At 44.8% G+C, this 15,453-nt stretch overlaps 1 protein-coding gene across 2 annotated transcripts in view; it reads right to left on the bottom strand.

Moving 5' to 3' along the window:
- The window catches only part of LOC110509413 (serine/threonine-protein kinase PAK 3), an 87,807-nt gene that overhangs the window by 37,668 nt on the left and 34,686 nt on the right, over window positions 1-15,453 (bottom strand). The window contains exons 2-6 of one of the 2 annotated variants that reach the window (XM_036967363.2): window positions 11,104-11,297; window positions 10,519-10,619; window positions 10,108-10,261; window positions 4,894-4,931; window positions 22-84 (exon numbers count right to left, since the gene is read on the bottom strand). In XM_036967363.2, the coding sequence (XP_036823258.2) occupies window positions 22-84; window positions 4,894-4,931; window positions 10,108-10,261; window positions 10,519-10,619; window positions 11,104-11,275 (528 nt within the window). In that variant the 5' untranslated portion in view covers window positions 11,276-11,297. The remainder of the gene's footprint in view (window positions 1-21; window positions 85-4,893; window positions 4,932-10,107; window positions 10,262-10,518; window positions 10,620-11,103; window positions 11,298-15,453) is intronic. The other variant, XM_036967364.2, reaches the window with a different exon arrangement.

Raw genomic sequence — 15,453 nt, 5'->3', positions numbered from 1 at the left:
AAGGAATATGGAGTAGTTTACCTTGTCAAATAATGCACTGCAGGTTCTAAGGCTGACAGGAGGCCCAGACGACAGCAGTCGGTTCTGAATGTGAAGGTTGAAAATGGAAGGATTTACTGAACACAGAACAACACAACGTTACAGAGCAATGGACTATTGAGAATTGGGGAGAGTAGAGGACAGGGAACCACTACAGAGAGATGGGGAGAGTAGAGGACAGGGGACCACTACAGAGAGATGGGGAGAGTAGAGGACAGGGGACCACTACAGAGAGATGGGGAGAGTAGAGGACAGGGGACCACTACAGAGAGATGGGGAGAGTAGAGGACAGGGGACCACTACAGAGAGACGGGGAGAGTAGAGGACAGGGGACCACTACAGAGAGACGGGGAGAGTAGAGGACAGGGGACGACTGCAGAGAGATGGGGAGAGTAGAGGACAGGGGACGACTACAGAGAGATGGGGAGAATAGAGGACAGGGGACCACTACAGAGAGATGGGGAGAGTAGAGGACAGGGGACCACTACAGAGAGATGGGGAGAGTAGAGGACAGGGGACCACTACAGAGAGATGGGGAGAGTAGAGGACAGGGGACCACTACAGAGAGATGGGGAGAGTAGAGGACAGGGGACCACTACAGAGAGATGGGGAGAGTAGAGGACAGGGGACCACTACAGAGAGATGGGGAGAGTAGAGGACAGGGGACCACTACAGAGAGATGGGGAGAGTAGAGGACAGGGGACCACTACAGAGAGATGGGGAGAGTAGAGGACAGGGGAATACTACAGAGAGATGGGGAGAGTAGAGGACAGGGGACCACTACAGAGAGACGGGGAGAGTAGAGGACAGGGGACCACTACAGAGAGACGGGGAGAGTAGAGGACAGGGGACGACTGCAGAGAGATGGGGAGAGTAGAGGACAGGGGACCACTACAGAGAGATGGGGAGAGTAGAGGACAGGGGACCACTACAGAGAGATGGGGAGAGTAGAGGACAGGGGACAACTACAGATGAATGGATCCTCACATATACACAGAGGAGAGATTTTCATGGGTGATGAGACACAAATGATGTTTTGCGGACCTCCTGCTGATGACCAGCCCTAGCTTATGATGTAGAGATGGCAATGTGATCACTAGCGATATTAGTGGCAGAACATTTTGTTTCTGCACACTGACTTAATGCCATTGCATGGTGCCTACCACTGTTACCCTGCACACTGACTTAATGCCATTGCATGGTGCCTACCACTGTTACCCTGCACACTGACTTAATGCCATTGCATGGTGCCTACCACTGTTACCCTGCACATTGACTTAATGCCATTGCATGGTGCCTACCACTGTTACCCTGCACATTGACTTAATGCCATTGCATGGTGCCTACCACTGTTACCCTGCACATTGACTTAATGCCATCGTATGTTACCTACCACTGTTACCCTGCACACTGACTTAATGCCATTGCATGGTCCCTACCACTGTTACCCTGCACACTGACTTAATGCCATTGCATGGTGCCTACCACTGTTACCCTGCACATGGACTTAATGCCATTGCATGGTGCCTACCACTGTTACCCTGCACACTGACTTAATGCCATTGCATGGTGCCTACCACTGTTACCCTGCACACTGACTTAATGTCATTGCATGGTGCCTACCACTGTTACCCTGCACACTGACTTAATGCCATTGCATGGTGCCTACCACTGTTACCCTGCACATTGACTTAATGCCATTGCATGGTGCCTACCACTGTTACCCTGCACATTGACTTAATGCCATTGCATGGTGCCTACCACTGTTACCCTGCACACTGACTTAATGCCATTGCATGGTGCCTACCACTGTTACCCTGCACATTGACTTAATGCCATTGCATGGTGCCTACCACTGTTACCCTGCACACTGACTTAATGCCATTGCATGGTCCCTACCACTGTTACCCTGCACACTGACTTAATGCCATTGCATGGTGCCTACCACTGTTACCCTGCACACTGACTTAATGCCATTGCATGGTGCCTACCACTGTTACCCTGCACATTGACTTAATGCCATTGCATGGTGCCTACCACTGTTACCCTGCACATTGACTTAATGCCATTGCATGGTGCCTACCACTGTTACCCTGCACATTGACTTAATGCCATCGTATGTTACCTACCACTGTTACCCTGCACACTGACTTAATGCCATTGCATGGTCCCTACCACTGTTACCCTGCACACTGACTTAATGCCATTGCATGGTGCCTACCACTGTTACCCTGCACATGGACTTAATGCCATTGCATGGTGCCTACCACTGTTACCCTGCACACTGACTTAATGCCATTGCATGGTGCCTACCACTGTTACCCTGCACACTGACTTAATGCCATTGCATGGTGCCTACCACTGTTACCCTGCACACTGACTTAATGCCATTGCATGGTGCCTACCACTGTTACCCTGCACATTGACTTAATGCCATTGCATGGTGCCTACCACTGTTACCCTGCACATTGACTTAATGCCATTGCATGGTGCCTACCACTGTTACCCTGCACACTGACTTAATGCCATTGCATGGTGCCTACCACTGTTACCCTGCACATTGACTTAATGCCATTGCATGGTGCCTACCACTGTTACCCTGCACACTGACTTAATGCCATTGCATGGTCCCTACCACTGTTACCCTGCACACTGACTTAATGCCATTGCATGGTCCCTACCACTGTTACCCTGCACATTGAATTAATGCCATCGTATGGTACCTACCACTGTTACCCTGCACATTGACTTAATGCCATTGTATGGTACCTACCACTGTTACCCTACACATTGACTTAATGCCAACGTATGGTACCTACCACTGTTACCCTGCACATTGACTTAATGCCATCGTATGTTACCTACCACTGTTACCCTGCACATTGACTTAATGCCATCGTATGGTACCTACCACTGTTACCCTGCACATTGACTTAATGCCATCGTATGGTACCTACCACTGTTACCCTGCACATTGACTTAATGCCATCGTATGGTACCTACCACTGTTACCCTGCACATTGACTTAATGCCATCGTATGGTGCCTACCACTGTTACCCTGCACATTGACTTAATGCCATCGTATGGTGCCTACCACTGTTACCCTGCACATTGACTTAATGCCATCGTATGGTGCCTACCACTGTTACCCTGCACATTGACTTAATGCCATCGTATGGTGCCTACCACTGTTACCCTGCACATTGACTTAATGCCATCGTATGGTACCTACCACTGTTACCCTGCACATTGACTTAATGCCATCGTATGGTGCCTACCACTGTTACCCTGCACATTGACTTAATGCCATCGTATGGTGCCTACCACTGTTACCCTGCACATTGACTTAATGCCATCGTATGGTACCTACCACTGTTACCCTGCACATTGACTTAATGCCATCGTAAGGTACCTACCACTGTTACCCTGCACATGGATATGATACTGGTAGCGACCTTGTATACAGTGTACATTCTTGTGTGTTTTACTCCTTGCGAGTATTTATTCTTAGATTTGTTGAAAATTCCTTTCTATCTGTTGATATCTGAGCGAGTATTTGAACATTGTTGAGAAAGAGTTTGTAGGACCTGTTGTATCCTGTTCAAGCAAAAACTAAACGTTGATTTGATACATACAGGTTATCAGAGTGCTGACCGATTGAGAGGAGTGGTACCTACCGTCTGGTTCTGATCCAGCTCCTTATTGAGAGGAGTGGTACCTACCGTCTGGTTCTGAACCAGCTCCTTATTGAGAGGAGTGGTACCTACCGTCTGGTTCTGAACCAGCTCCTTATTGAGAGGTGTGGTACCTACCGTCTGGTTCTGAACCAGCTCCTTATTGAGAGGAGTGGTACCTACTGCCTGGTTCTGAACCAGCTCCTTATTGAGAGGAGTGGTACCTACCGTCTGGTTCTGAACCAGCTCCTTATTGAGAGGTGTGGTACCTACCGTCTGGTTCTGAACCAGCTCCTTATTGAGAGGTGTGGTACCTACCGTCTGGTTCTGAACCAGCTCCTTATTGAGAGGAGTGGTACCTACTGCCTGGTTCTTAACCAGCTCCTTATTGAGAGGTGTGGTACCTACCGTCTGGTTCTGAACCAGCTCCTTATTGAGAGGAGTGGTACCTACTGCCTGGTTCTGAACCAGCTCCTTATTGAGAGGAGTGGTACCTACCGTCTGGTTCTGAACCAGCTCCTTATTGAGAGGTGTGGTACCTACCGTCTGGTTCTGAACCAGCTCCTTATTGAGAGGTGTGGTACCTACCGTCTGGTTCTGAACCAGCTCCTTATTGAGAGGTGTGGTACCTACCGTCTGGTTCTGAACCAGCTCCTTATTGAGAGGAGTGGTACCTACTGCCTGGTTCTGAACCAGCTCCTTATTGAGAGGAGTGGTACCTACCTACCGCTACCGCCTGGGAAAACCAGCCATCTCCAGACATAACAAAACCAGTATAGAGAAAAGGCCTCTGTGTGCAAACTCTTCACACCCAAGCCAGAGGTAAAGTACCAACAGACAGAAAGACTGAATGCAGTTGACCTCTGCACACGACCTCTGAGAGTCTTCTCTCTCAGTCCACCGATGAAACATTACTCTGACAGCGACACAGCCCAGAGACAGTCATTTGGCTGATTTCCAAAAGGGACGGTTAGACTCTGAGACAGTCATATGAGGTCATGTTAATGTACCCAGTGAGAACACGCAGTCTGGCTTACAGTGCTAACTAAAACTCCAGAGCACACTACAGCTGACGAGAGAGCACTACACAGAGTATACGCTCATATTTGTTTCTCTTTCAATAAATGCTAATGAGTTGTTAAGAGGAAAGGAACATGTTTGAAATGAAGTAGCACTTACCAGAGTGTTGGCTGCTATGTATCCCTGTGCTGACTTGTCTGAAAGAGAAAGGAATCAGACATCTCATTCTCTTACATTAACAACACACTGACAGTGAAATATAACCAAGATGACAACACACTGACAGTTAAATATAACCAAGATGACAACACACTGACAGTTAAATATAACCAAGAGGACAACACACTGACAGTTACATATAACCAAGAGGACAGCACACTGACAGTTATATATAACCAAGAGGACAACACACTGACAATGAAATATAACCAAGAGGACAACACATGGACAGTTAAATATAACCAAGAGGACAACACACGGACAGTTATATATAACCAAGAGGACAACACACTGACAGTTAAACATAACCAAGAGGACAACACACTGACAGTTATATTTAACCAAGAGGACAACACACTGACAGTTAAATATAACCAAGAGGACAACACACTGACAGTTATATATAACCAAGAGGACAACACACTGACAGTTAAATATAACCAAGAGGACAACACACTGACAGTTATATATAACCAAGAGGACAACACACTGACAGTTAAATATAACCAAGAGGACAACACACTGACAGTTAAATATAACCAAGAGGACAACACACTGACAGTTATATATAACCAAGAGGACAACACACTGACAGTTAAACATAACCAAGAGGACAACACACTGACAGTTATATTTAACCAAGAGGACAACACACTGACAGTTATATATAACCAAGAGGACAACACACTGACAATTATATATAACCAAGATGACAACACACTGACAGTTAAATATAACCAAGAGGACAACACACTGACAGTTATATTTAACCAAGAGGACAACACACTGACAGTTATATATAACCAAGATGACAACACACTGACAGTTATATATAACCAAGAGGACAACACACTGACAGTTAAATATAACCAAGAGGACAACACACTGACAATTATATATAACCAAGATGACAACACACTGACAGTTAAATATAACCAAAAGAACAACACACTGACAGTTAAATATAACCAAGAGGACAACACACTGACAGTTAAATATAACCAAGAGGACAACACACTGACAGTTAAATATAACCAAGAGGACAACACACTCACAGTTAAATATAACCAAGAGGACAACACACTGACAGTTAAATATAACCAAGAGGACAACACACTGACAGTTAAATATAACCAAGAGGACAACACACTGACAGTTAAATATAACCAAGAGGACAACACACTGACAGTTAAATATAACCAAGAGGACAACACACTGACAGTTAAATTTAACCAAGAGGACAACACACTGACAATTATATATAACCAAGAGGACAACACACTGACAGTTATATTTAACCAAGAGGACAACACACTGACAGTTATATATAACCAAGAGGACAACACACTGACAGTTATATATAACCAAGAGGACAACACACTGACAGTTATATATAACCAAGAGGACAACACACTGACAGTTATATATAACCAAGAGGACAACACACTGACAGTTATATATAACCAAGAGGACAACACACTGACAGTTATATATAACCAAGAGGACAACACACTGACAATTATATATAACCAAGAGGACAACACACTGACAGTTATATTTAACCAAGAGGACAACACACTGACAGTTATATATAACCAAGAGGACAACACACTGACAGTTATATATAACCAAGAGGACAACACACTGACAGTTATATATAACCAAGAGGACAACACACTCACAGTTATATATAACCAAGAGGACAACACACTGACAGTTATATATAACCAAGAGGACAACACACTGACAGTTATATATAACCAAGAGGACAACACACTGACAATTATATATAACCAAGAGGACAACACACTGACAGTTATATTTAACCAAGAGGACAACACACTGACAGTTATATTTAACCAAGAGGACAACACACTGACAGTTATATATAACCAAGAGGACAACACACTGACAGTTATATATAACCAAGAGGACAACACACTGACAGTTATATATAACCAAGAGGACAACACACTGACAATTATATATAACCAAGAGGACAACACACTGACAGTTATATTTAACCAAGAGGACAACACACTGACAGTTATATATAACCAAGAGGACAACACACTGACAGTTATATATAACCAAGAGGACAACACACTGACAGTTATATATAACCAAGAGGACAACACACTGACAGTTAAATATAACCAAAAGAACAACACACTGACAGTTAAACATAACCAAAAGAACAACACACTGACAGTTATATATAACCAAGAGGACAACACACTGACAGTTAAACATAACCAAAATAACAACACACTGACAGTTAAATATAACCAAGAGGACAACACACTGACAGTTATATATAACCAAGAGGACAACACACTGACAGTTAAATATAACCAAGAGGAAAACACACTGACAGTTATATATAACCAAGAGGACAACACACTGACAGTTAAATATAACCAAGATGACAACACACTGACAGTTAAATATAACCAAGATGACAACACACTGACAGTTAAATATAACCAAGAGGACAACACACTGACAGTTATATATAACCAAGATGACAACACACTGACAGTTAAATATAACCAAGAGGACAACACACTGACAGTTAAATATAAATAAGATGACACAGTTAAATATAACCAAGAGGACACTACACTGACAGTTAAATATAACCAAGAGGACAACACACTGACAGTTAAATATAACCAAGAGGACAACACACTGACAGTTAAATATAACCAAGAGGACAACACACTGACAGTTAAATATAACCAAGAGGACAACACACTGACAGTTATATATAACCAAAAGAACAACACACTGACAGTTAAATATAACCAAGATGACAACACACTGACAGTTAAATATAACCAAGAGGACAACACACTGACAGTTAAATATAACCAAGAGGACAACACACTGACAGTTATATTTAACCAAGATGACAACACACTGACAGTTATATATAACCAAGAGGACAACACACTGACAGTTATATATAACCAAGAGGACAACACACTGACAGTTAAACATAACCAAGAGGACAACACACTGACAGTTATATATAACCAAGATGACAACACACTGACAGTTATATATAACCAAGAGGACAACACACTGACAGTTAAACATAACCAAGAGGACAACACACGGACAGTTATACATAACCAAAAGAACAACACACTGACAGTTATATTTAACCAAGAGGACAACACACTGACAGTTATATATAACCAAGAGGACAACACACTGACAGTTAAACATAACCAAGAGGACAACACACTGACAGTTATATATAACCAAGATGACAACACACTGACAGTTATATATAACCAAGAGGACAACACACTGACAGTTAAACATAACCAAGAGGACAACACACGGACAGTTATACATAACCAAAAGAACAACACACTGACAGTTATATTTAACCAAGAGGACAACACACTGACAGTTATATATAACCAAGAGGACAACACACTGACAGTTAAATATAAACAAGAGGACAACACACTGACAATTAAATATAAATAAGATGACACAGTTAAATATAACCAAGAAGACACTACAATGACAGTTAAATATAACCAAGAGGACAACACACTGACAGTTAAATATAACCAAGAGGACAACACACTGACAATTATATATAACCAAGATGACAACACACTGACAGTTAAATATAACCAAAAGAACAACACACTGACAGTTATATATAACCAAGAGGACAACACACTGACAATTATATATAACCAAGAGGACAACACACTGACAGTTAAATATAACCAAGAGGAAAACACACTGACAATTATATATAACCAAGATGACAACACACTGACAATTATATATAACCAAGAGGACAACACACTGACAGTTAAATATAACCAAGAGGACAACACACTGACAATTATATATAACCAAGAGGACAACACACTGACAGTGAAATATAACCAAGAGGACAACACACTGACAGTTAAATATAACCAAGAGGACAACACACTGACAGTTAAATATAACCAAGAGGACAACACACGGACAGTTATACATAACCAAAAGAACAACACAGTGACAGTTAAATATAAACAAGAGGACAACACACGGACAGTTAAATATAACCAAGAGGACAACACACTGACAGTTAAATATAACCAAGAGGACAACACACGGACAGTTAAATATAACCAAGAGGACAACACACTGACAGTTAAATATAAACAAGAGGACAACACACTGACAATTAAATATAAATAAGATGACACAGTTAAATATAACCAAGAGGACACTACACTGACAGTTAAATATAACCAAGAGGACAACACACTGACAGTTAAATATAACCAAGATGACAACACACTGACAGTTAAATATAACCAAGAGGACAACACACTGACAGTTATATTTAACCAAGATGACAACACACTGACAGTTAAACATAACCAAGAGGACAACACACTGACAGTTATATTTAACCAAGAGGACAACACACTGACAGTTAAACATAACCAAGAGGACAACACACTGACAGTTATATTTAACCAAGAGGACAACACACTGACAGTTATATATAACCAAGAGGACAACACACTGACAGTTAAATATAACCAAGATGACATCACGCTGACAGTGAAATATAACCAAGAGGACAACACACTGACAGTTAAATATAACCAAGAGGACAACACACTGACAGTTAAATATAACCAAGATGACATCACGCTGACAGTTATATATAACCAAGATGACAACACACTGACAGTTAAATATAACCAAGAGGACAACACACTGACAGTTAAATATAACCAAGAGGACAACACACTGACAGTTATATATAACCAAGAGGACAACACACTGACAGTTAAATATAACCAAGAGGACAACACACTGACAGTTAAACATAACCAAGAGGACAACACACTGACAGTTAAATATAACCAAGATGACATCACGCTGACAGTTAAATATAACCAAGATGACAACACACTGACAGTTATATATAACCAAGACATGGAAAAGTGTGTGTGGTAGCTATGAGATCTGACCGCATGTACTGTAGACTCTTCAATAAATATTCAAAGCCTTTGCTCACCATAGCAGCATATTTTCGCTAACTCAATTATTCAGAAATGTAAGGCAGAGAGATGATCTGAAACACAGACAGCAGCATCTGTGTTTGTGTGTTCTTACCTCCGGGGGTGAAGCTCATGTATTTCTGGTTGTTGACAGTCTCTTTGGAGTCGTAGAACTTGAGCACGTCCAGCACGGCCTGAGGGTTCTTCTTCTGCTCCAGCTTGGTGATGTTGGAGGTCTGAAGGAGCCGCGCCCACTGCTCTGGGATGCCCTGATTGAGAGAGGTCACAGGTCATAGGTCAGAGGTCAGATCCACTCTGTGACTTCATAGCTACCACGGCACAAATGTTCATGTCTTGTTTATTTTTAATACGCAGTGGTAATATGGGCCATTTAAGGGTATACTCGAAACCTTCACTGTACACCTTCCTTGTCTGTGATGTACCGTATTAAATATACTTAAATGTATATACTTAAATGTACTTAAATATATTTACTGGAACGTTGATCTGTCAAAGATGTACGTACAGTGAACTCCCCTGTAACAGCATCAAAGCCAACATGGATGGTGTGCTCAAAGTCTGAGGGCAGGGAGATCTCAGGGCGCTCCTTCTCCTTCTTCTTGTTCGCTGCACGGGAGAAAACAAAAAGAACATTCAGATCTAGTTCTGATACATAGTACACCGACATTTTAAAGAGATACATTTTCAAATCAGTGTCGTATTATTCCTGAGCAGAGATTCAAAATATTTTTAGAACAAGTACTGTCTTTACACGGATTATATGTCTCTAGCAACTTTGATATAACTCTGATTGTTTCACTCTTTGCCGAGGGTGGAGCTTAAATATACATACAATACCCCTTTCTCGAATTGCATAACTTAGAGAGGGCTCCTAACCCTCATAAAGGTGTGATGTTACTCTATCACTGATCAACGGGTTCCTTGTTGTCAATGGACCTCGTGAGCCAATGGTGATGTCTAGGGACACAATTTTCCTGGAAACCCAAAACAACTCCAGGCCTTGTTTTTCCTGTTTAGGTCATGAGGTCAGGAGAAGCTCATGCAGGACTCTAGTTCTACATTAAAGTGTGATATGCAGCTGTCTGCTCACTCTTGTCTCCTCCAGGGAAGATGGAGCGCAGGCGGACCTTCTTGTTCTTCTCTTCAGGAGCCATTGGGAGAGGTTTGGAGCCGTGATTCACTGATGTAGAGTCTCGGGAACTACTGTTCATTCTCAAGGGAGGGGCTGGCGGTTTCTCTTCAATATCGACTCTATCGGACATCTTTAGTGACACTCACAATCTCCTTGGAAGAAAGAAAAACAAGAGAGAGGTTTAGCATGTTTAGCAAGTTTAGCATGGTGCTATAATAGAAATTAAGAGATTCTTAGGATCAAACTGGAAAAGGAGAAGAGAGCCTTGCCTACAGGTCCACAACTCCCTCTGCACACTGCAGGCTGACAACACATCAACATCCATCAACGTCCAACATCCATCAACATCCAACATCCATCAGCATCCATCAACATCCAACATCCATCAGCATCCATCAATATCAAACATCCAACAACATCCAACATCCATCAGCATCCATCAATATCCAACATCTATCAACATCCAACATCCATCAGCATCCATCAATATCCAACATCTATCAACATCCAACAACATCCAACAACAACCATTAACATCCAACATCCATCAACATCCATCAACATCCAGCCCCCATTTAGAGACGGATTTTCAATCTCAATAACTGAATCAAGAAATGTGAGGAACGTTGGTAGTGGTTTTGAACGTGAGTACAAATGCTGTAACACATACTGTATGAGTTGCCTTAGACTTCATCAGGAGTTCAACATAACGCCACAAGATAAAGCCTTTGAACGGCTGTCTCTCTCCCCCTCACTGTGTAATGTTTGCTGTCAGTAGAGGCATGACCAACCTCTAGCCAGCGTGTTTAAATCCCCATGGGTCACAAGAAGGGCTCTCTCTGTGCTCCAGGGGGGCACAATATCCATAATCTGTCTCTACATAAACCTACAATTTCCTGTCATAGTTTCACTCTCTGGTTCCTAATCTTTTTCTTGAAGGAAGGCCTCTGTGTTCAGAAACTACTCTGTGTAATGTTTCAGATCTGCCGTGTGCCAAAGAAAAAACAATCCAATCACAAGACTCACAGACTGGAAAACATCTAGCTATAAAACCATGTTTAAATCTAAATTACTACATTCAACAGAAGCTCTGCACTAAGTAGATTAAACATCTTTGCTGAGATGCTGTTCCAATTGTCTGCCAAACTGATGGAGAGAAACTGACAAGAAAGTTTACAGTATATAGACTGCAGCCCATCGACTTACATTCATATAGGAGGAGATAAATCCACCAGTACACATCTGACTTCATCTGGCATCATCTGTAAACAGAATATCTAGTCCTCAGCATAGTGAAACCCTTGCATCCCTGATTGACACATATTCTCATGTAACAGCATGAACTATTGCAGTTTGTACTGTATTTTGTAGCCTATTTATAGTATTCTGCCTGTGTAACATGATAATCCGAGATTCAGCCCAGCCTCAGTTCAGACAGACACTCCCAGATATAGAAATACTGACATTCAAATAAATCAATGTTTATGACACTACATGTTTCAGGAACATAGCTCACAATTCCAGTGTCTGTTACATTGTGTTCCATTACACTATGGTGTCTGTTACATTGTGTTCCATTACACTATGGTGTCTGTTACATTGTGTTCCATTACACTATGGTGTCTGTTACATTGTGTTCCATTACACTATGGTGTCTGTTACATTGTGTTCCATTACACTATGGTGTCTGTTACATTGTGTTCCATTACACTATGGTGTCTGTTACATTGTGTTCCATTACACTATGGTGTCTGTTACATTGTGTTCCATTACACTATGGTGTATGTTACATTGTGTTCCATTAGACTGTGGTGTCTGTTACATTGTGTTCCATTACACTATGGTGTCTGTTACATTTCACAAAACATTCTCTCAGGCATCTCTGTCCTAAATGTCAATATTTGAGGCAATTGGGCCAGCGATTTAGAATGTGTGTTCAAGGCATGTCTCCTCGGCTACAGTTACGGTAGTGACCAGTTAGGGTAGGGACCAGTTAAGGCAGGGACCAGATAGGGTAGGGACCAGTTAGGGCAGGGACCAGGTTAGGGCAGGGACCAGGTTAGGGCAGGGACCAGGTTAAGGCAGGGACCGGGTTACGGTAAGGACCAGGTTAGGGCAGAGACCAGGTTAGGGCAGGGCCCAGTAAGGAGCTAACAGGTTAGGGCAGGGACCTGGTCAGGGCAGGGACCTGGTCAGGGCAGGGACCCGGTTAGGGTAGGGACCAGTAAGGAGCTAACAGGTTAGGGCAGGGACCAGTAAGGGTAGGGACCAGGTTAGGGCAGGGACCTGGTCAGGGCAGGGACCAGGTTAGGGTAGGGACCAGTATGGAGCTAACAGGTTAGGGCAGGGACCAGTAAGGGTAGGGACCAGGTTAGGGCAGGGGCCAGGTTAGGGTAGGGACCAGTAAGGAGCTAACAGGTTAGGGCAGGGACAGGTTAGGGCAGGGACCAGGTTAGGGTAGGGACCAGGTTAGGGCAGGGACCAGTAAGGAGCTAACAGGTTAGGGCAGGGACCAGGTTAGGGCAGGGACCAGGTTAGGGCAGGGAGCAGTTAGGGCAGGGACCAGTTAGGGCAGGGACCAGGTTAGGTCAGGGACCAGGTTAGGGCAGGGCCCAGTAAGGAGCTAACAGGTTAGGGCAGGGACCAGGTTAGGGCAGGGCCCAGGTTAGGGCAGGGCCCAGTAAGGAGCTAACAGGTTAGGGCAGGGACCAGGTTAGGGCAGGGACCAGGTTAGGGCAGCGACCAGGTTAGGGCAGCGACCAGGTTAGGGTAGGGCCCAGTAAGGAGCTAACAGGTTAGGGCAGGGCCCAGTAAGGAGCTAACAGGTTAGGGCAGGGACCAGGTTAGGGCAGGGACCAGGTTAGGGCAGGGACCAGTAAGGAGCTAACAGGTTAGGGCAGGGACCAGTAAGGAGCTAACAGGTTAGGGCAGGGACCAGGTTAGGGCAGGGACCAGGTTAGGGCAGGGACCAGGTTAGGGCAGGGACCAGGTTAGGGTAGGGCCCAGTAAGGAGCTAACAGGTTAGGGCAGGGACCAGGTTAGGGCAGGGCCCAGTAAGGAGCTAACAGGTTAGGGCAGGGACCAGGTTAGGGCAGGGACCAGGTTAGGGCAGGGCCCAGTAAGGAGCTAACAGGTTAGGGCAGGGACCAGGTTAGGGCAGGGACCAGGTTAGGGCAGGGACCAGTTAGGGCAGGGAGCAGTTAGGGCAGGGACCAGGTTAGGGCAGGGACCAGTTAGGGCAGGGACCAGGTTAGGGCAGGGACCAGGTTAGGGCAGGGACCAGGTTAGGGCAGGGACCAGGTTAGGGTAGGGCCCAGTAAGGAACTAACAGGTTAGGGCAGGGACCAGGTTAGGGCAGGGACCAGGTTAGGGCAGGGACCAGTTAGGGCAGGGACCAGGTTAGGGCAGGGACCAGGTTAGGGCAGGGACCAGTTAGGGCAGGGACCAGGTTAGGGCAGGGACCAGGTTAGGGCAGGGAGCAGTTAGGGCAGGGACCAGGTTAGGGCAGGGACCAGGTTAGGGCAGGGAGCAGTTAGGGCAGGGACCAGGTTAGGGTAGGGCCCAGTAAGGAACTAACAGGTTAGGGCAGGGACCAGGTTAGGGCAGGGACCAGGTTAGGGCAGGGAGCAGTTAGGGCAGGGACCAGGTTAGGGTAGGGCCCAGTAAGGAACTAACAGGTTAGGGCAGGGACCAGGTTAGGGCAGGGACCAGGTTAGGGCAGGGAGCAGGTTAGGGCAGGGAGCAGTTAGGGCAGGGACCAGGTTAGGGTAGGGCCCATTAAGGAGCAAACAGGTTAGGGCAGGGACCAGGTTAGGGCAGGGAGCAGTTAGGGCAGGGAACAGGTTAGGGCAGGGACCAGTAAGGAACTAACAGGTTAGGGCAGGGAGCAGTTAGGGCAGGGACCAGGTTAGGGCAGAGAGCAGTTAGGGCAGGGACCAGGTTAGGGCAGGGACCAGTAAGGAGCTAACAGGTTAGGGCAGGAACCAGTAAGGAGCTAACAGGTTAGGGCAGGGACCAGTAAGGAGCTAACAGGTTAGGGCAGAGAGCAGTTAGGGCAGGGACCAGGTTAGGGCAGGGACCAGTAAGGAGCTAACAGGTTAGGGCAGGGACCAGTAAGGAGCTAACAGGTTAGGGCAGGGACCAGTAAGGAGCTAACAGGTTAGGGCAGGGACCAGGTTAGGGCAGGGACCAGTAAGGAACTAACAGGTTAGGGCAGAGAGCAGTTAGGGCAGGGACCAGGTTAGGGCAGGGCCCAGTAAGGAACTAACAGGTTAGGGCAGAGAGCAGTTAGGGCAGGGACCAGGTTAG

This window comes from Oncorhynchus mykiss, chromosome 29, assembly GCF_057628025.1.
Source record: "Oncorhynchus mykiss isolate SJ-2025 chromosome 29, ASM5762802v1, whole genome shotgun sequence".
In the NCBI taxonomy this organism is placed as follows: Eukaryota; Metazoa; Chordata; class Actinopteri; order Salmoniformes; family Salmonidae; genus Oncorhynchus; species Oncorhynchus mykiss.
The sequence above is the reverse complement of the archived record's forward strand: the minus strand, read 5'-3'. Positions and strand labels throughout refer to the sequence as shown.